General features: G+C 36.8%; 2 protein-coding genes across 4 annotated transcripts in view; one reads left to right on the top strand and one right to left on the bottom strand.

Moving 5' to 3' along the window:
* Positions 1-1547: 1547 nt before the first annotated feature.
* LOC140757348 (serine protease persephone) lies at positions 1548-14220 on the top strand. 2 transcript variants are annotated; one of them, XM_073093015.1, is made up of 10 exons: positions 1552-2047; positions 2123-2201; positions 2970-3112; positions 3935-3967; positions 5863-5954; positions 8540-8649; positions 9681-9824; positions 10415-10530; positions 12202-12359; positions 12900-14220. In XM_073093015.1, exons 1-10 carry the CDS (start codon positions 1984-1986, stop codon positions 13068-13070), a joined length of 1110 nt encoding a protein of 369 aa, XP_072949116.1. In that variant the 5' UTR covers positions 1552-1983; the 3' UTR covers positions 13071-14220. The 2 variants fall into 2 exon arrangements, with proteins under 2 accessions (XP_072949115.1, XP_072949116.1); XM_073093014.1 differs by lacking the exon at positions 12900-14220 and having other exon boundaries at positions 1548-2047; positions 12202-12560.
* Positions 14221-14362: 142 nt separating this feature from the next.
* LOC140757347 (uncharacterized) overlaps positions 14363-22313 on the bottom strand; it is a 38346-nt gene continuing 30395 nt past the window's right edge. For both annotated transcript variants that reach the window (XM_073093013.1, XM_073093012.1), the window contains 5 exons: positions 21458-21617; positions 19954-20065; positions 18789-18841; positions 18002-18135; positions 14363-17659 (listed from right to left, as the gene is read on the bottom strand). In XM_073093013.1, the coding sequence (XP_072949114.1) occupies positions 15330-17659; positions 18002-18135; positions 18789-18841; positions 19954-20065; positions 21458-21617 (2789 nt within the window). In that variant the 3' untranslated portion in view covers positions 14363-15329. The remainder of the gene's footprint in view (positions 17660-18001; positions 18136-18788; positions 18842-19953; positions 20066-21457; positions 21618-22313) is intronic.

Genomic DNA, 22313 nt, shown 5'->3' with positions numbered 1-22313 from the left:
AATTTCATTTCATACAGTAATAATAATAAAAACAATATTTATGAGAGACAATTAAATTGTGATAATGGTCACACAATCGGCATCCAAAACATTTTTGGTGCCGCCATTTTTAACTCGATTTTTTTCTAGTTTTCTTAGCGCATTTTTTTTAATTGTGTGCAGTTATTAAGTTTTTGTTTTATGTTGAATTTTGTGAAATTTTTCGTTTCTTGTTATTTTTGTTAAGGTTTGCAATACATGTAATCGAATTTTGACAATGACATTTCTTTGTTTACATTTTGGACACCTAATTATGAATCAGACTATATACACGTAATTCTTGTAATATACATCTCGAATAGATGTTGCAGCATTAAGAGCCATTTAAATGGAGAGTGTTTCTCGCACATTGTGGGTCGAGAAATCGTAAGCAACAACAAGCAATAATCGCCATAACATAATCGTATCAAAATGTTTACACACAGGCAAGAACAAAAACACGCCTACGATTATATCACACGAGACTCGCATACCGCCAGGCGATAATTGCCTGTGTGTTTACAAGACGAAATTATAGTAAGGAAATTCTCGCTTATGAGAATCTCGACTTGTAAAAACACGATCTCGTATGACATATTTTGAAATTCGTACGAGTATCGTATAAATCAGTTTGAACCGTTTTCAGTGAGAGATTTCTCATTCTCATTCGAGTTTAGTGATTCAAGACGAATTCAAGGTACAACGTGTTATATGGTCCCAAATCATTTCTTCTCGCTATCCATTTTTAACACAAAACCTATTCTTCTTTTTCCGTTTAATTACAAAAATTAATTAAACGGAAAAATAAGACATAATTACAAATTAAACCTCGTTTAAAATAAGACATAATTAAAAACACCCTCGTCTATTGCACTCATGGTAGCAACACTAGCAACTGGCATAAATTCTCGAAATACGATTATTGCTTTGAAATTCTGTTTACACGGACGCAATGAAATATTCCATGCGAGGCAATTATCGCCCATGGCAACGAGCGAGAAGAGCGAATGTTTAGACGAACAAAATAATATTCCTTTGATAATCGTATCTTCGAGACGAGAAACTCTCTCTATATAAATGGGGTATTAGATAAAACATTTATCGCTGTGTTAATCTTTATAACTAAGCTTATCCTCAGAAACACCTCTCGTCAAAAAATGCTAAATATTTTAAAAAGAAGCTTCTCCGTAAAATTCAAGATTCCATCAAAAAATCTTGCCATTTTTTTAATAATACTGGAGTAGCAGGACGAGCATGCAGTCCACCTACTAAATAAATAGCTACTGCCGCCCATGGACATCTGTAATCAACCCCAGATAGATAAAATATTGACCAACCCACTAGTCAACTACGAATTAAATGACCTTCATATAGCTTTTATATCAAATACTATACAATATTATCAATTTTAAGAATGCATTTTAATATTTTTAAGTGTTTTCATTTATTTCTCTTTAGAAAACCTGTATCTCATACATTATACAATACATCGACTCGATGATTCGACAAATCTATATCTTTATGTGTATTATCTTACAAAGTGCGTTTTGTCACAACACTAATAATACGCGGGGAAATATCCAGTTTCAAAATCACTTGACTTTACTTCCCTACTTGTCTCATCTCGTGTCTCATTATAGCGATTTGTACCTATACCTACTCATCTTATTTTACTTTTAGTTTAATGTTTTCCTCTTGGGAGCGTTGAACATATATATTCATTTTTATGATAAAGCAATTCATTTTGTGGTGGTGATGGACTGTAGTAGTTTAAAGAGCGATGTGTTTGCAGAATTAAAACTTGACAAACAATATATTTTGTGAATAAAACTAATTATTGACGTGCATAGTTGATGTGCAAACCGGTTTGATGAACTTTTAAGTGAGCGTTATCGAGTTATTTTTGTTTCGAGTGAGGAAAACCAAAGTGGTCTTACACCGTTTGATTTCGGAATACGTAGAACGATGTTGTTACATTCATTTATTTTATTTGTTATACTAATTTTTAACGATATTGGCGCTGAAGATGGTAAGTGCTTGTCTTACAGTTAAATTATATGTTGTGCGTGTTTAGAACAAGAAGTACCGTTATTGAATATTTCAGTTGGTGATGCTTGCGAACCCACATCGAATATTCCCCATGGAACTTGTGTATTTGCCACCAACTGTGAGCTCGCTCTAAGGTTAGTGATAATACAATCAAGTTTATATGCGTATAAATATTAATCGATGACTCTTCGTGTCTTGAGAATATTTTTCATTTTTTCATATTTATTATTATTTGTTTAAATATGTATTAAGGCGGACTAAACGATTACTCAGACCTCCTGATGACGAGTTCCAATCTTCTTGGAATCAGTTATTCATGCAATGACATAAATAGGTGACGATAACTGCTAATGGACACAAAAATGTCCACAAATTACATAAATCTAATGCACCTAATGCTTCTGCTCTCACTTGATTATTCATTTTTATATTATAGAAGCAATCAGCAATAGAATTAGCTGAGCATGCAGTCCACCTGATGGTAAGTGGCAACTGTCGTGCACTCACACCTGTAATCAAATTCCGATAACATTATTGTCCTATTTGACATTGGCCACAGATGCTGCTTTCTCAGGGATCTGTTTCTGTTCTTTCTAACTACATTCTCCAAACACGAACAGCAGCAGTTACCATTGCCTTATAAGGTTATGTGTGGCTTGGTGTATTAGGAATCGTGTCACGATACAATAACACATAGTATATGAGTCACAAACTTATCTGTTCATGTTCAATTTCTTAATTGTTATTACTGTCCACTGGGCATGATGCAGTCCTTATGTGTGTAAACAATATTTTTTGTACCAAAAACCTGAAATGATTATGATGGTGATTTTTAAAAGGTGTATTAGAAAACTCTATGAAACATATACTAAAGAATTTTCATACTAAATTTGTTTTTTAAGGTACATTAAACAAAGGGAATCACATCCATTCTACCGATGTGGCTTTATTGGGGAAATGGAGATTGTTTGTTGTCCAAGAAAATTAAACCCAGTTGTGACAAGGAAGACTACTACTACCACTGAAAAGACAGTACAACGTGTTGGTAAGTCTCTAGCAATTACGGTTTAACATTTGTGTTTAATTTATGTGTTTTATTTTTAAAAATTAAATATATATTTATTTTATTTTATGTATATGTTCAGTTTTTACTTTATTTTTATTCTATGATATTATAATAGTTTGAATTTTTAAATTTAATTATTTTTATTAATTAATATAAATGGGAGATATCCCTTCTAATTAATGAAATAGATTATTATTGAAAAAAAAATATCAATTCTTTATGCCGTTAAATATACAAAATACATATTTTAAATAATCTAGCAAGATTAGCATGTGCCTTGAAATCCACTATTGCTGGCTAAGTGCGAATTGGTGGACTTCACATACCTTTAAGAATCTTTTTTATAAAGCTATTTAATGTATGTGTGTATGATGTTTTCCTTCACTGTTAAAACAAGGGTTAATTAATTTCTAATACATACATAACAGTGAAAAATCAGATGTGTCTATGATACAAACCTGCTGCACTATTTCTTATACTTCACACAATTATTACTTCATACAATTCTTATATGTATACTGCTATTAGATGTCCATGTTAGATAGTGATATGACCAAGACAAACAAATAAATATAGTAAAAAATGCCCACATAAAGTAGTTAGTGACTATGATATTGATAGGTGTCCACTGTCTAGGAAAGACACATCATACCACCCAACCATGTCTTATGCAAATTAATTATGTTAATGTTCCTATGTTAATTAAGTTCTGCAATATGCTTAATAATAATAATGTCTTAATTTGTTTGTATGAGAGCTAAGTTTGTAAGTATAACATCTATATTACAGTTCCTTTTTCAGGTACAAAAGATTCAGAACGGATTGCTGATCAATGTAAGTAATTTACCTTTTTACAAGCTTATATTTATTGTTATTATGCTATTTTCGTTTGAGATCGGAATGAGAAAAAAATAACTGACCGACTTCTATGTCACTACAAAGTAAAAAAAAATTGAAATAAATGTTGGTTTAGTACATAGTTCAGAAGTCGGCGCTTAATATATTTCGTTGGATAAGATGTAAACAGCGTGTCCAATATGAGCGCAGACTTCAGAAATATATACTAAACCAACATTTGTTTTAATTATTTTTTTTAATTTTTCACCCTTAGTGATGACATACTAACGTTTATATTGATATAATATATCAAGAAAAATGCTTAATGAAAAAACATACAAACGCACTCGTCGCCCCTACGATTTTTGAAAGTTCCTCTCGATTTCTCTGGTCTGTCATCATCAGACCCTGATTTCCTTATAATTTGTTGGAAAGATATTTCCTTGGAAATATCTTTCCAACAAATTATAAGGAAAGGAAATTTCCTTGGAAATATCTTTCCAACAAAAAAAAAATCAAAATCGGTTCATAAATGACGAAGTTATCCGCGATCAAACATGAAAAAAAATATCGTCGAATTGAGAAACCTCCTTTTTTGAAGTCGGTTAATACCTCGGTTTTAGAATCTTTATTTAACTTGTTTTGTTAGTTCATTAGTAAGTGAGGATCAAATCTTGCTATTGTATTTTAAACCAGTTAACCCTTACCAATTGATCTGAAAGTTTGTATGTTTATTTAGTTTGGATGACAGTGCATGATTAGCTTAATGATGTCATTGTTTATCAAATATTTGTTATACAGGGTGCATGATTGGGTATCAAGATTTGATTTGGTATTTGTATCAAGTAAAAATAAAAAAAAGAATAGACAGAAAAAGTTTCTTTAATTTTTTTAACACCCTTACATACTCATAATAGCCATAATCATACAGTCTAGATCATTCATATAAGTACCACTATTAAAATACCGTTTTAATAGATAGGTCATACACATTCGAAAAGTGGCACATGACAAATTAAAGTAATTGATTATAAATATAATTTAATAAATGACATGATTTAATTATAGTGACAATATATTGTAATAAATATTTATAACACTTTAAATTTTATATGTAAATTGTAATGGACAACTAAGTATATAAATTAATGTTTATTTATAAGTATAAAACAAAGATTTGTACACCGGATCAACCGGTAGAGTATGCCGAACGCAATTACTATGTATGAACTACTTTATAAACGCATGCTTTTACAAATAAATAAATTCATTCATTCATTCATTCATTCATGAAATACGGGTTAATAGTGCCATGCGAACTATGTTACTCTACTCGCACCGCTCACCTTCACACTTTCGTTGTGGGCATTTACCGCGATGAGTTCATTCGATTTCTTAAAAATCTATTTCCCTAGCCGGGAATCGGACGACTTTATTTTGTAAAAAAAAAAACATATATTCTATATTATTCCATTATCGGATAGTGTTGCTTATAAGGATCAAATTATGGGAAGTAATGATATATGACAAACTAAAATAAAAGGCTAATTTTGAAGAAAATACATATACAGTACAATAGTACAAATATAGAATATCAATTTATATAATGATCAAATCAAATCAAATCTCTTTATTTGTGAATACAGGTATTAAAAAGTTACATATAGTGCGCTATATTCCACCTTGGCAGGTATACAAATATATATTAAATTAAATTATCAAAATTTATTACAGATCATTAAAGAAAAAAAAAGAAAAATGTAGAATATAATAATTTACATTCATAAGTATTAATTGTATTCATTAAATTATTAATTACCATATACATTTCAACCTTGATACAATTATTATCAAATATTAATAATAACAATGATATAATATTTTTATTTTAGTTTGTAAAAAGACCATCGAAGTCACTCTACCGCCACTCAATGTGCACATAATAGGCGGAGAGGAAGCACAACCCGGGGAATTCCCACATATGGTAAGCTTAATTTTACTTTTTTTGGTAATTGAATAACGTTGACAAATTTAATAAATATGACCCAATTAGTTTGCTTTGACTCATGAGTTTTGAATGATATATTTGAACGCCATAATTAGGTATGTTTCTATAGGAAAAACATAATGTATCCTATAATTTTGACGGAAATATATTTAGTTTACGACTAGACTCATGATTCATTATAAAACTTAGGAGGAAAATTTTATTACTCAATACAATTCATTGAATACGTGTACTTAATAGGAAATATAAATTAATTATTTTGTATAACGAACATACACTAAAATTAAAGCTAAGTAATAAATTTAAAGAATTATTATACCCATTGTTAATTATTAATATTCCAACACGTCAACAAGGAAATTCCGATGAATAATTTGTTTTAAAATTATAGTCCGTATTGACGTATGTACCTGTAACAATGACGTAAGCACTCCATAGTATATGTTATATACGAATATACTGTTATTATGATATGATAGAGTAGAAAAATCACACATAGCTATATACTTATAATAACTCCTACAGTTGCACATATCAATGTTTTGTTAACAAAATACTAACGTCATGGCAATCGACAGACTGTATGAAATCAGTAAACCTAATTTAGACTCCAAATAATTAAGTTGGGGTAATATCAGCGCTGGGGTAAAACCATTCTTTTTTATCTATATCTATACTAATATTATAAAAAGGAAAACTTTGTTTGTTTGTTTGATTGTAATGAATAGGCTCAATCTTTCACCATTCGAAACAGGGTTGTTGCTGATGCAGGTTTTTACTAGATCAGCTGATGCTGATGCTGATGCTGATTTTTTCAGATTAATATCAGCTGATGCTGATGCTGATGCTGATATTTAAAAATACTAAATAATAAATATATTTTATACTGAGGTATTTGTACGTCCCTTACGAGAATAGTCTTTTTTAACTTCACAAAATGAGGTTTCTCAATTCTACCAAATGTCTTTTTTATGTTTGTTCGCGGATAACTTTGTCGTTTATGAACCGAACTGGATGATTTTTATTTTGTTGGGAAAAAAGATATTTCCAAAGTAGTTCCATTATAAGAAAATAAGGGTCTGATCACCAGAGAAATCGAGGAGAACTTTCAAAAATCGTAAGGGCGACTAGTGCATTTGTAAGATTTTTAGTATGTCATCACTAAAAAAGGTGAAAAAAAAATAATTAAAAAATACAATCGACTTCCCTGTCACTACAAAGCAAAAATCAACTGAAACAAAATTTTGGCTCAGCACATATCTCCGAAGCCGGCGCTCATATTGAACACGCTGTTTACGCCGTTATCCAACGAAATATATTTAGCACCAACTTCAGAACCATGTACCAAACCAACACCCACTTCAGCTACCCTCCACTCTGCAGTGACACAGAAGTCGGCATTTATTTCTTATTTTTTTTTACAAAAACTACACTGTGTCGTATCTTTGTTCAATAACGAAATATTTGGTCATATTGCACTTTTCACTGGATGTGGCATTATGAATTGAGAACATAATTCTGTTATTGATTGATTGAACTATGATCGAAAGTTATTGATGTCTGACCAAATTACGTTGTCAATACAATCTAATGATTGTTTGATGACAACTTGTGTTTATAAACTTCTGTGATTGGCTAAAACCCCACGTGATTTAAGCTCGGTCCCGCCTTCAACGAACACGTTACAATTTCAATATCAGCATTAAATATCAGCATCTTTTGTTGCGGATGCGGATGCTGATGCTGATATGTAAAAGAAAGCTGATAATCAGCTGATGCTGATGCTGATGCTGATATTCGCAACAACCCTAATTCGAAAGCTACATTATCTACGAGTAACATAGGCTATATTTTATATGAAACATATTTGATAAATAAATTTTGAGCCGGTACAAAGTTTGCCGGGTCTGCTAGTGTCTAATATAGGAGTAGCAGACGAGCATAAAATCCACCTGATTGTAAATGACTACTAACATTAGATTCCTACCTGAGGTCGGCCCCAGATGTGCTACCCGTGAGGACTCAGCTGCAATGCTTAAGAAAAGTGCGAAGTGTGTCACTTACCGCACCTTTCAAAACAGAACACAGCAGCGTTTAACACTGGCGCAGAAATAGGTGTGGCGGGGTGCCGCCTTAAGCTACAGGGGGTTCTACCACCTTCAAATGAATCAAATTGCAAGCTTATTGGGTCATAATTTTTATATTAACAAGGACATTATGTTCAAACCTTGTCTCTCAGAGTGAGAGGAACTTAGGCAATAGTTCTCCGCACTACCCATTCCCAAGTACGTTATAAGAACATACTGTTATTGTTTTGTTTGTCAAACGATTTTGTTTTTTAATATATCATTCTTTTGGTGCCTTTAGGAAATAAGTAAGTGATTTTTTTTTGCTTGGCAGCTTTGACGACCCTTAGTTTTGCTCGGTAAAAATCATTTAATTTCCTATAATTTTATAATCGAGTTTCAATCATGTAGAAATAAGTTTAGAGATAATACTTTCTAAAGGGTTTTACTATTTTCGCCAATTTTATTTGCAATAATTTTTGTTTTTATTTAAAGGCGGCACTCGGTTACACACTGGGAGACGGCTATAATTTCTCATGCGGTGGATCCCTGATCTCTCAAGAATACGTTCTCACAGCAGCCCACTGCATAGAAAATATTCAAGGGTAACTCTTCTTTTTATAATATTGAGTAGCAGACGAGCATGCAGTCCACTTGATGGTAAGTGGCTACTGCCGCCCATGGACACCTGTAATCGACTCCAGATAGGACTCGATATTCGTATCGGAGGTCGGCCACAGATGCACCGCTAGCCCTGAGGACTAAGCTGGAATGCCTCGGAAAAGTATATCTCCCTTACCACACCCTTCAAACCGGAACACAGCAGCGCTTAACACTGCTGTCATTAGGCAGAAATAGGTGTGGCGGTGGTCACCGGAGTCGAACCACAAAGGGTTCTACCACCTTCAAAACTCTTACTCTTTTTACTTTATTCGTTTATTACATAAATCTCTAGGTAAGTAGTCACTGCCGTGGATATTTTTATATGATTGGAGTAGCCATCACCAAATGTAGTCCACCTGATGGTAAGTAGTCACTGCCGCCTATGGACATCTGTAACCATATAAAGCAGGTTCTACCTCAAACCGATCATAGATGTGTCACTACTCCTTTGGTCTCAGATGGTAGTATTTGTGTACGTCGGCCGGAATCCACACCTTTCCATCGAAATAGCGACTTATTACCGATTGGTAACAAGTTGTTCTCAAAAATGTATGACTAAACGTCAATCCAAAAAGCGTATCAGTTGAAGCAGGATGGAAGTTTATATATATACAGGGTAAATTTTTCAAATAGGCCTTCAGGGCCAAATCCAAAACTATGAGGATTAGCAAAAAATGCTAAAAGGAGTTATGAGGCCGATTTTGATAAAATCTAAAACTGCATCATTAGTTTTTTAAAACATCTTTTTCTTAGCCGGGAATCGAACGAATTCATTTTGAAAAAAAAAATACACCCTCTATATTATTCCACTATCTGATAGTGTCGCTTATAAGGATCAAATTCTGGAAAGTAATTTTATGTGACAATGGCATGACATGGTTTCGGATTTGGCCCTGAAGGCCCGTTTGAAAAATTCACCCTGTATATTGATATTGTATGTATGTAATATGATGAATATGTGTCTTTATTACAGATTGACACCCAGCATAGTACGTCTAGGCGTAGTGGAAATTGGCAAAGATGTCTTTAATCCAGAATCTGATATACGTATTGCAAATATTATTGTTCACCCGGATCGGAAGCCTGTAGTAAAGTACCATGATATAGCTTTAATAAGGTAAGTAATAGTTTTCAACTTTATAATTACAATGATACGAATGCAAATTAAGAAGCAGTGATAGCCTAGTGCAGTTTTCCGCAAAGTGTGTACCGTGATCATTAGTTTGTGTGCTGCAGAAAAATAAGGTTCATCATCATCATCATCAACCCATTACTGTCCCACTGCTGGGCACGGGTGTCCTCTCAGAATGAGAAGGATTAGGCCATAGTCCACCGCGCTGGCCATGTGCGTATTGGTAGATTTCACATACATTTGAGTTTTTTTTTTAAATCTCTCAGGTATGCAGGTTTCGTCACGATGTTTTCCTTCACCGTTTCGCAAGTGATAATTAATTTCTAATACGCACATAACTTTGAAAAATCAGAGGTGCGTGCCTGGGATTTGAATCTCGGACCCCTCGATCGCAAGATCGAGTTTCTTAACCACTAGGCTATCACTGCTGTGTGATAGCCTAATAATAATCAGCTAAAAAAAAAAGGTCGCCAACTGCCGCCCCGGGTCTCCGACGATCTTAATCCGCCATTGCAGTAGGTTGTTTTATTTTACTTTGTACTGATGTGCTTATGAAGGCTGTTAAATGATTACAGGTTGCAGAGAAAAGTGGAATATTCGGCCCTTCTCAACCCTGCTTGTCTTTACACCAAAGATGATGTCCCAAGAGACGCTCTCACTATAACAGGCTGGGGAAAAAGCAGCGTTAACAGTATGCCATTAACATTATCTTATATATCAAATTCTCGTGTCACAATGTTAGTTACCGTACTCCTCCGAAACGGCTTTACCGATTTTCACCAAATTTTATATGCATATTCAGTAGGTCTGAGAATCGGCTACTATTTATTTTTCATACCCCTAAGTAATAGGGTTGTTCACCCTTAATATTTTTTTGTTTATATGGCAACTCAACGTTTGCCGGGTCAGCTAGTAACGTATAAGATAACATGAGGCATACTCTCCCAGGCATTCCTGCGTAGTCCTCTGGGGTAATAGAAATTTTAGGCGACCTTAGGTAGGAATTCTAATCTTATCTACGGTTGAATACAGATGTACATGGCGGCAGTAGCCACTTATAGTCCGCGCCAAACTGCTAGTCCGCTCTGAAGTTGCTGCGAGCAGGTGTAGACATACAATTTGCTATAGCGACGCGACTCATTTCTATATTCAGAGCGGATTAGGAGCTTTAAGCGGACTATACCATCAGGTGGACTGCATGCTTGTCTGTTACTCTTATATATATAAAAATATATATCTCATACAAATATCATATTATGTTCTCAAAGTGTTATTAGTTCGCCTAATAGTAAGTGGTTATTACCACCCGTAGACATCTTTAAATACATTTACAGCAGGTATTCTACCTGAAGGTGATCACGGATTGCCTAAATAGTCACCTCATCACAAGACTCATCGCTTGAACCGTAATAGATACATTAAGATTTTTACAGAGTATCTGAGATTACTGTAGCTGCTATAACAATAAACTCTAAAGATAAAAAAATAAAATTAAACAGGGTCACGTGGGGTCACCATTAAAAGCAACTGTATTATTATACGGTTTATCTATTGAAACGCATTAAGTAGGCAGTTTAAATTATCACAATTCATTTACTTCTGTCTGGTCAGATATTAAAAACTAGCTGTGCCCCGCGGTTTCACCCGCGTTAAAAAGAAACAGGGGCATAGCTAGTTCTAAAATATAAGTAGCCTAAGTTACTCCTTATTACATCAGCTACCTGCCAATAAGAGTCCCGTCAAAATCAGTCCAGCCTTTTCAAAGACTAGCCAGAACAAACAGACAGACAGACAGACAAAAATTATAAAAATGCACCGTATGTATATTCATATGCATGTAGTAAAAAGTGGTTATTTCAATATTAAAAACAGACACTCCAATTTTATTTGTATGTATAGATAAGAAAATAAGAAATCAATTAAAATGTGGTGAGACAGAACCCAGAGTCTTCTGTGTACGAGTTCGACTGTCTCTTGGCCAATTATGTGTTTATTGTTGTGTCGGTGAGTTTTAATAAATTAATGAAAGATGGTAAACCCTTTGTGGTTCGACTCCGGCGGCACCACCGCCATACCTATTTCTGCGTAATAACAGCAGTGTTAAGCGCTGCTGTGTTCCGTTTTGAAGGGTGTGGTAAGGGAGACATACTTTTCCGAGGCGCTCCAGCTTAGTCGTCAGGGGGGGTAGCGGCGCATCTGTAGCGCGGCGGCCGACCTCAGGTAGGAATATCTAATCCTACCTGGGGTGGATTGCAGATGTCCATGGGCGGCAGTAGCCACTTACCATCAGGTGGACTGCATGCTCGTCTGCTACTTCTATATTAAAAAGAAAATTGTAAAAGACGGGCGCGTGTTTCCGCAGAGGACATCCGCAGCCCCGTGCTGCAGAAGGCGAACGTGACGGCGGTGAGCCGCGAGGAGTGCTCCGCCGGGTACGCCAACTGGCGGCGCCTGCCCTCCGGCATCGGCAACGGCCAGCTCTGCGCCGGCGACTCGCACGGCCTCACCGACACCTGCCAGGCGAGTGACAGACACACACGCACAAATAGCATACGCACACACGCAGAAACTCACACATATATAACGCACACACGCACGCGCACAAATAGCATACGCACACACGCAGAAACTCACGCAAATAGCATACGCACGCATGCACAAACTCACGCATATAGCACTCACACAATCACTACCTTACACAAATAGCATACGCACACACGTACACAAAATTGCGCTCACCCATGCATACAAACGCACGCATGCATACTTCCACACGCACACAGACCACACATACTCGCACGCATACATACACACACACACTTGCATGCACACAAACACCGTCACGTACATAGTACACACACATTTACGCACAATGAAGACAAATAACAATTTGTTTAGGACATGCAACAACTTAATAATTTAGTAAATTAATTATTTCATTATTGTTAATATTGCAATTCTTGTCCTTAAGTTAATTATTTTATAATTACTTAATTCTGACTAGATTTTTTTGCGAGCTTACCGAAAAAACTATTTTAATAACTCTGAAATACTTTACAGGGAGATTCTGGCGGCCCACTTCAAGCCATAACCGCACGGGACGGACATTACAGAGTAATAGGAGTCACCTCCTTCGGACGCGGCTGTGGGTCTACGGTACCGGGCGTTTACACCCAAGTCTCTGCCTACCTCGACTGGATAGAAGGCATCGTCTGGCCTAATGGAGTGTAATAAAATGTAGTGCGAACACAATTCAACTTAATATAGAACGCGTTGGATGAATTCGTTGGTAAAAATTATGATTGAAAATCTGGTGTAAAAACTACTTTTTTGAACTAATCTACCTTCGATTCGTACCAACTTATTAGCACAGCATGGATATGTCCAGGGCCGCATTTAAAGGAAGGGATCTTTCATGTTTTTTTTTCAAACCGTACTTTTTCGCATTTTCACGGACGATATTTGCATTTAACTTACTACATTCTTTGTTAAAAAATATTTGGTAAGTAATTCATTTTGAAAGATAACAGAAAAGTATTGTTCCTGTTATTCCAAAAATAATTAGAGGAGTGCGCCTGTTTGTTGTCCCAGGACATTCGGGCTTTCAAATCTGGCCCTGAACGTACTCTGTGCCAATTTTCTTACTCAAAGGTTGTAACTAATTATATTTCATGTAAAGATAATACAATTTTACTTTAAAACCAAACGAAAGAACTTTCGTGGGTAATAGTTTCTTAAATAGGATTCATAAAAAGGTCTCCAACATAGATTAATTAACCGAATATATTTATATTTTTTCACATAGCTAAGGGAACTCATTGATATTTAATATGCAACTGCACCGCATCCCCATAGTACTGTAAAAACGCCTTTATAAAAATATGCGCCCTTTTGAAACAATTTTTGGGACACAATTTTTCCCAATATTTTTTTACAATATCGTTATGTAAAGGTGCGTCTATACTAAAAGAGAAATGGACGCCCATTTACGTTGCCAATGGATTTGTTACTGACTTTGTTAACAATAACCGTCTGTAGAATCGATCAAAGCGTTCATTTTTCCACTCGTGCTGCCTCGTGTAGTGTAGACGCACCTTTATGTTGCAGTTTAATTATGTGTACCATAATAGAATGAAAATGATCTATCAATTTTACCCGGCGCCGCTCCTGAATGTGCCATAAAAACTTTGTAATGTATTGTCAAATATAATTTGTCAATCTAAGCCAATATATATATAAACTACTTTTAATGGTATATTACTTAAATGAAATTATTAATGTTAATTATGACTATTGAACAAAATGTCAGTCATATGTTATATTATACTAGTCATGCTCTCTATCACCTATGAGTTGAAATATAAAACATATATTTTCTTAATTTTGTAGTTTTATTTACAATCCAAGTTTTCCTTCAAAGAATAACAAAATTCCTTCTATGTTGTATAAAAATAAGGTCTCAAATCACCTCTTCAATGTAATAATTTCCATGCAAGTTGAAAAAAAACAAGAGTAGGTACAAATATTATTTATTCATGAAAAATACAATAATGAGAACAAACATAGTTTTATATCACTTACAATATACTTTATAGAAAACATGAGAAGAGTAATTTACTTAAAGATTAAATAAAGCACGTGGTAAAACTACTTACAATAATTTCTTTCTACATGATAAAAGGGTTCTCAGATTCTAGATTTATGTTCGTACTTTCGTAGTGTACTTCACTTCGTGGTCCAAAACGCAGTGGGACGATTTTGAACACTCTTTTTATTACTTTGGGTTGTATCTATGTATGTTTGTATGTAACGGAATCTTTGAGCTTAATTTTCTCCATTTTACACAACTCTTATTTGAAACTTTGCATAGATTAATGACCGATGACAATGCAATAATTTGATAACAGTTTCCCATTATCCTTATTAGATTTATTAATTTCCAAATTTATGAGTTTGCCACAGACTAAATAATGTTGCTAATCGGCCTATAAACTAGAAAATAATTATAACAAAATTTAAGTTATTAAAATAATAATTCAATTCAATAGTAAAAAATGCGGGGTGCATTTTACTGCGGTTCATAGCTATTCTCTCATAGATAATTGCCAATAGAATGATTGTAACATTTAAAATATCAAGCACGGTATAAGTAAAGGTATAGGAAGATTAGGGAGTACAGTTTCATGTCTATTGAAAAATATCCAAATGTAAGCAGTAAATAACAGTAAACAAAGAATATAAAATTAACTTAATCGTAAAATTGGTTGCGTAATAACCTACAATAAAGAATTATAATTACTTATTACTATTCTTACACTACAAATTGTCACTGAAAGATAACAATGTAAAAATGTTCGCAACGTAATAAAGTGCATAAAATGATCATCTACGCCTGTTTTGAAGTTTCATTTTTAATCAAAATAATATGGCGTTGCACTTTTCCGACTATACAGCAATGATCTGCACGTTTCTGGATAATGTCCTTGGTGCTTAGTTAAGGTCGAAGGCTGCACCACACTCATTGCATTTCAACTTTTTCATTGCCTCATCCAGGTCTGTGGCCTCATCACATTCTTTGTTACAATATATGTGACCGTTAGGACACTTGTACCAACGTCCACGCTTTACCCCATCACACTCATTGCATTTCAACTCATTAATTGGTTCGTCACCTTTGTTACAATTAATGTGACCGTTAGGACACTTGTACCAACGTCCACGCTTTACCCCATCACACTCATTGCATTTCAACTCATTAATTGGTTCGTCACCTTCGTTACAATTAATGTGACCGTTAGGACACTTGTACCAACGTCCACGCTTTACCCCATCACACTCATTGCATTTCAACTCATTAATTGGTTCGTCACCTTCGTTACAATTAATGTGACCGTTAGGACACTTGTACCAACGTCCACGCTTTACCCCATCACACTCATTGCATTTCAACTCATTAATTGGTTCGTCACCTTCGTTACAATTAATGTGACCGTTAGGACACTTGTACCAACGTCCACGCTTTACCCCATCACACTCATTGCATTTCAACTCATTAATTGGTTCGTCACCTTCGTTACAATTAATGTGACCGTTAGGACACTTGTACCAACGTCCACGCTTTACCCCATCACACTCATTGCATTTCAACTCATTAATTGGTTCGTCACCTTCGTTACAATTAATGTGACCGTTAGGACACTTGTACAAACGTCCACGCTTTACCCCATCACACTCATTGCATTTCAACTCATTAATTGGTTCGTCACCTTCGTTACAATTAATGTGACCGTTAGGACACTTGTACCAACGTCCACGCTTTACCCCATCACACTCATTGCATTTCAACTCATTAATTGGTTCGTCACCTTCGTTACAATTAATGTGACCGTTAGGACACTTGTACCAACGTCCACGCTTTACCCCATCACACTCATTGCATTTCAACTCATTAATTGGTTCGTCACCTTCGTTACAATTAATGTGACCGTTAGGACACTTGTACAAACGTCCACGCTTTACCCCATCACACTCATTGCATTTCAACTCATTAATTGGTTCGTCACCTTCGTTACAATTAATGTGACCGTTAGGACACTTGTACCAACGTCCACGCTTTACCCCATCACACTCATTGCATTTCAACTCATTAATTGGTTCGTCACCTTCGTTACAATTAATGTGACCGTTAGGACACTTGTACCAACGTCCACGCTTTACCCCATCACACTCATTGCATTTCAACTCATTAATTGGTTCGTCACCTTCGTTACAATTAATGTGACCGTTAGGACACTTGTACCAACGTCCACGCTTTACCCCATCACACTCATTGCATTTCAACTCATTAATTGGTTCGTCACCTTCGTTACAATTAATGTGACCGTTAGGACACTTGTACAAACGTCCACGCTTTACCCCATCACACTCATTGCATTTCAACTCATTAATTGGTTCGTCACCTTCGTTACAATTAATGTGACCGTTAGGACACTTGTACCAACGTCCACGCTTTACCCCATCACACTCATTGCATTTCAACTCATTAATTGGTTCGTCACCTTCGTTACAATTAATGTGACCGTTAGGACACTTGTACCAACGTCCACGCTTTACCCCATCACACTCATTGCATTTCAACTCATTAATTGGTTCGTCACCTTCGTTACAATTAATGTGACCGTTAGGACACTTGTACCAACGTCCACGCTTTACCCCATCACACTCATTGCATTTCAACTCATTAATTGGTTCGTCACCTTCTTTGTTATAATTAATGTGACCATTAGGACACTTGTACCACTGTCCGCCCTTTGGCCCAATTGGTGACTCACATTCGTGTTTAGTATCTACATCGGGTATATTTATCTCCTCTTGAAGTAATTTCATACGTGTAATTCCCATATTTTCGTCATAAACAGCCCAGTGGGTTATTACAGCTTTAGCTTTGTCGAAAGCAGCTTTTACTTTTGGCTGTTCCTGCAAACTTTTGTAATCTGGGTTACTCGCAATTTTTGCTAACTGTATTATAGAATTTGTGCGTTTTATTTCCTTTTCTATGTCTTGTTTCTGTTGTTGACTAATTTTATTTGCATTGTTGATAAGGGTTTCGCATATAAGGTCTATTTGCTGTATCACTTCATCTTTAAATTCGACCAAATTTGCATCGATATACAAGTTGTAAGTGTCAGAAAGGCTCTCTAATATGTTAAGGTACACAAATTGCATTTCCAATTGTGGGAGGGATAGTTTCATTTTCATATTAACTTTCTTTAAGAAGATAACAAACGCAGTACACCACTTCTGAACAAGCCAAACTTTATCTGTAAATAAATGAGATACATTTTTAGTAAAAATAATACATTTCTTGGGTGTGATTTGTCTCTCGGGTGAGGTTCTTATTCCAGAAGCAAACATGCATGCAGTCCAGAAGATATGGACGTCCATGGACGTTTTAAACAATTTTATATACAGAACCTCTGTTGTAGGGTTCTGCCCGAATCCGATTGCTAATGCTTTGGTACTTCTGAGGACTAAGTTACAAGACTCATAATTATTAAGCCAGCATCCACACTCCACCTCCGAAGCGCAAGGACTGCTTCACGCTAGAAATAATCCTACAAGGAGTAAGTAACAGATGCCACAACTGACCACATTTTACCTACCTGTATATATTTTTGGAGGGTTGTCTACAATCATTCTAACTTTTGCTACTAGTTCTGCTTTCTTGGCTTTTATTTGTGCCTCAGTTCCGTATTCACGCTCTAACACATGATTGCGATCTTCAAGTAGAACGGACCTGAAATGAAAGAATATATTAGCATCTATTACTTTATACAATACTTTATACTGAATACAAAAATGTTCAAGACATAAATTGTCGCTCCGTGGTGCCTCCGGAGTCGAACCGCAAGGGTTCTATTACCAATGCTTATTAACCATAAAACTACATAAATTTTCTTGTTCCGTGTTGTTTACCATGTATACTTTTACTTTAAAGTGTAATTTTCGTAGTTGGTTTTATTTTTTAAGTTATTAAATCGATGTCAGATCATTTTCAACACTACCTACTAGGTACAAGCTACACAACAATTTACGGGGTCTACTACTTGAGAGGTGTCACTCGAACCATTTAAGATCGAGTTTACACAAGATCAGTCGCTCTCCCGACATGCCTCATAACAGTAGTATTAAGCGCTGCTATGTTCTGGTTTGAAGGGTGTGGTAAGGGAGACATACTTTTCCGAGGCGTTCCAGCTTAGTCCTCAGGGGTAGCGGCGCATCCGTGGCCGACCTCAGGTAGGAATATCTAATCCTATCTGGGGTTGATTGCAGATGTCCATGGGCGGCAGTAGTCACTTACCATCAGGTGGACTACATGCTCGTCTGCTACTTCTATATTATAAAAAAAAATGTTAACGTCGACGGGGGGCGGTGGGGAGGTGGGCTTACTTGTCGGCGGAGCGCTCCCCGGAGATGTCGGGGCGGCGCGCCGGGCACTGCTCCTGCGGACAAAACTAGCTTAAATGAGACTGCTCGCTTTACTGTGGACTATAGTGTAACACGACCTTTATAATACTAATCTTATATATAAAATTCTCGTGTCACAATGTTAGTTACCGTACTCCAGCCGTTTCGGTAACGGCTTTACCGATTTTCACCAAATTTTATACGCATATTCAGTAGGTCTGAGAGAATCGACTATTATCTATTTTTCATACCCCTAAGTGATAAGGATTGTTCACCCTTAACATTTTTTATTTATATGGCAATACAACATTTGCCGGGTCAGCTAGTAATACTAACATATATTTAAGTGTGTAGTTGTAACAGTGAGTAATAAACCAGACGTGGAACGGATCAGTTGTTTAACTTATTCCGCACCTTACATGGCGATCCAATTAATTAAGCGTTTTATGACATTATTCGCTTAATTAGTAACGCACGTTAAAACATGTTTATGGTCCCGTACCCAAAAGGTAAAAACGGAACCCTATTACTAAGACTCCGCTGTCTGTCCGTCTGTCACAGGGCTCTCACTCATGAACCGTAATAGATAGACACTTGAAATTTTTACAGAGAATATTTATATATTCTCTGTAAAAATTTCACCGTTATCGGTGGGCGCTATAACAACAAAAACTAAAAATAAAACAGTTGAATGTAAAAAAAAAACGATACCGGCCGAATTGATAACCACCTCCTTTTTGAAGTCGGTTAAAAAGGGGTCCCCATACAACAAACCGATATTTTTCGAACTAATTGTTGAAGCGTAGTAATTGAAGACAGTTGAAATTTTTGCAATCTATCTTCTACTAAAACTGCTATTGTAATAAATATAGATAAAATAAAACGGTAACTAATGGTAAACGGTAACAATAAAAACGGTAACTGTTATTTTGATATAGTAATTTTACTTTTATTATAGATTGTATATGTATCATTCATCATCAACCTAACACCATCTATGAATGAATGATAAAATCTTGGAAAAAATATGTAAATGATATTTTAAATATTATTTGAAAAATGAAGATAATTTAAAGTAAATAATGTATATTATGATTTTTAACAACTATACGTAATATTTATCTTATTTTATCACGATCACTCTTACCTTACACGGCACGCAAGGTTCTCCGCAAAGATTTTTGCACTTCGAATGCTCACACTCCACCTCGCATGGCTTGGCACACGGTGGACAGACTTCATTACATTTCGCTTCACACCTACGGAATAAATAATAGTTTCATATTAATTAAATAGTGGTTTCGAAAGAGGAGGAGGGAATCTAAAGGGACCGACTGTAACTATCGTGGCTGGAGCCCTGAGTGCGAGACTGTGCGGATCCAAACGGCCAAACCTTTACAGAATTCATATGCAACAATATGCAACGGAATGGATAGCTACACTTGTGTCCTGTTAAATGGACAAAAAACGAAAAAGACGTTCTTAAAAGGATTCCGCCGAATTAATATAAGCTACGACAGCTACGTATGTAAAGTTTTACGGGCGCCGACAGAGGCGTGCCGATCCGCATTTATCAGCGACAAAAAACCTCGCCAGGACCAAACTATCTGTGAAACGTATATTACATCAGCGAATAAAAAATCTTCAAATTTGTAAAAAATCAACTTTTTACACTAGGGGCCTCATTCAACATTTCCGCCCTAGGCCTCCGGCGAGCAACTCGAACCGCCCGGCCAGCGACCCCGGGAAGGACGGCGGTATGTGTGGCCGCATGCCGTTGTACACACCAGAGGATGTGGCGAGCTTATGCTCGGCTGGGAGGAGCCCGATGGGGCAACACGCTTAGAGGACTCCGGTTGCGTTCTCTGGAGATCCCGGAGTCTTCAATGCTGCGCCGGGGATGGCCACCGGGGGGGGTTTTAGTGCGGTAAGAATCCCACATAACCCCGTGTCGCTCCCACGGCATACCTTTTGAAGGTTACACGGGTACCTTTTGAAGGTTTCCCCCTCGTAAACAAAAAAAAAAGGTCTCCGGCGAGCTTAGTCCGCCATTGATGTATATATATTTTTGTATGTATGTATGTAGACTACGCAGTTATCACCATTTCGATAATACGCGGTACGGCCCAAAAGGCTATACAGGTTGTACAAGTATATTTAAATACTTTATAATATGGTAAATATGTTTAATACGTTAATGGTATGTATAGGTGAAGATGCACTTCCCTTTGATTTTTTTACGAGGAGGAAACCTTCAAGAGGTACCCGATGACGTGGGAGCGACGCCCAGTTATGTGGGATTTTTACCAGACTAAAACCCCCCCCGGTGACCGTCCTCAACGCTTGTTGGAGGTCTTCGGGATTTCCAACGGAACACAAACGGAGTCTTCCAAGCGTGATGCCCCGATCAGGCTTTGCCCGGGGGGAGCAGTTTTCGCTCCTTTCACACTATCTGGTATTCACGATGGTATGCGACCACACATACCGCGGTCCTTCCCGGGGTCACTTACTGAACGGTTCGAACCCCACTCTCGCCGCCCCCTTTTAGTCGCCTCTTATAGGCAGGGGATATTATTCTACTATTCTAGTTCCGGAACAACAGGGACAAGATGCACCTCGTCAGTCAAGGTGCAAGAGGCGTCAGCACTCACGGGTGTCCGCAGGCGCGCGGCAGGGCGCAGCGCCGCGCGCAGGGCGCGTGCAGGCGGGCGCGGCGGCAGCGCGCGCAGTCGCCGCCGCACGCGTGGCCGCACGCCAGCGTCGCGTCGCACGCCGCCGTGCACAACTCCACTAACGCTTTCCCGTCGAATTCTGATGGACAACAACCGAAATGTAAACACTCTGGTATTATTTCTTATTTTTTATAATATGATGACTGACGTTTTGTTAACAACTAACATAGCCATCGACAGACTGTAAAACATGGAATAAGACAAGTAAAGCAGGTTGTCGTAAAATCAGCGCTGGGGTAAAGGGCTAGAAGGATGTCTGACAAGGGGATTTCTTACCCATCTGGTCTCTCATATGCCGTGACTACGTTTTCAATATGGAGGTTAATAGGGATTATTGAGCTCTCGAGGGTTCCGTTTTTGCCCGAGCATATTCTTAAGGGGGTGAATACCCCCCGGACTTTCAATATTCCGTCATATAATAATATAATAATTCTAATATAATATTATTTAAAATATTCTAAGATAACGAGACAACATTAAAATTATAGTAACCCCGCTATTTAGCGGGGGGTGCTGGGTGGAGATAAACATGTCATAGTTCCGGGACTCCGGTTGCGTTCCTCTAGAGATCCCAGAGTCCTTTACGCAGCGCCTAGGACGGCCACCGGGGAGTTTTAGTGCGATAAGAATCCCACATAACTCTGTGTCGCTCCCACGGCGCCGGGTACCTTTCGAAGGTTTTCCCCTCGAAAACAAAAATAAACAAGCATTTCCGTCAAGACCGCGGACGAGCTCTAGCCGATAGGTGTCCGGCAAATCCTCCCCGCTACCCCCA

This window comes from Epargyreus clarus, unplaced genomic scaffold, assembly GCF_041222505.1.
Source record: "Epargyreus clarus isolate Ecla_fem2 unplaced genomic scaffold, WU_Ecla_fem_2.2 ptg000004l, whole genome shotgun sequence".
In the NCBI taxonomy this organism is placed as follows: Eukaryota; Metazoa; Arthropoda; class Insecta; order Lepidoptera; family Hesperiidae; genus Epargyreus; species Epargyreus clarus.
Note: the sequence above shows the minus strand (reverse complement) of the source record. Positions and strands in the feature narration are given on the sequence as shown.

Excerpts from the sequence above, each read along its gene's own strand:
- LOC140757348 (XM_073093014.1), top strand. The coding sequence starts at position 1,984 with ATGTTGTTACATTCATTTATTTTATTTGTTATACTAATTTTTAACGAT. Across the intron at positions 8,650-9,680 it reads TGCATAGAAAATATTCAAGG|ATTGACACCCAGCATAGTAC; the intron begins GTAACTCTTCTT and ends TCTTTATTACAG. Across the intron at positions 9,825-10,414 it reads CATGATATAGCTTTAATAAG|GTTGCAGAGAAAAGTGGAAT; the intron begins GTAAGTAATAGT and ends AAATGATTACAG.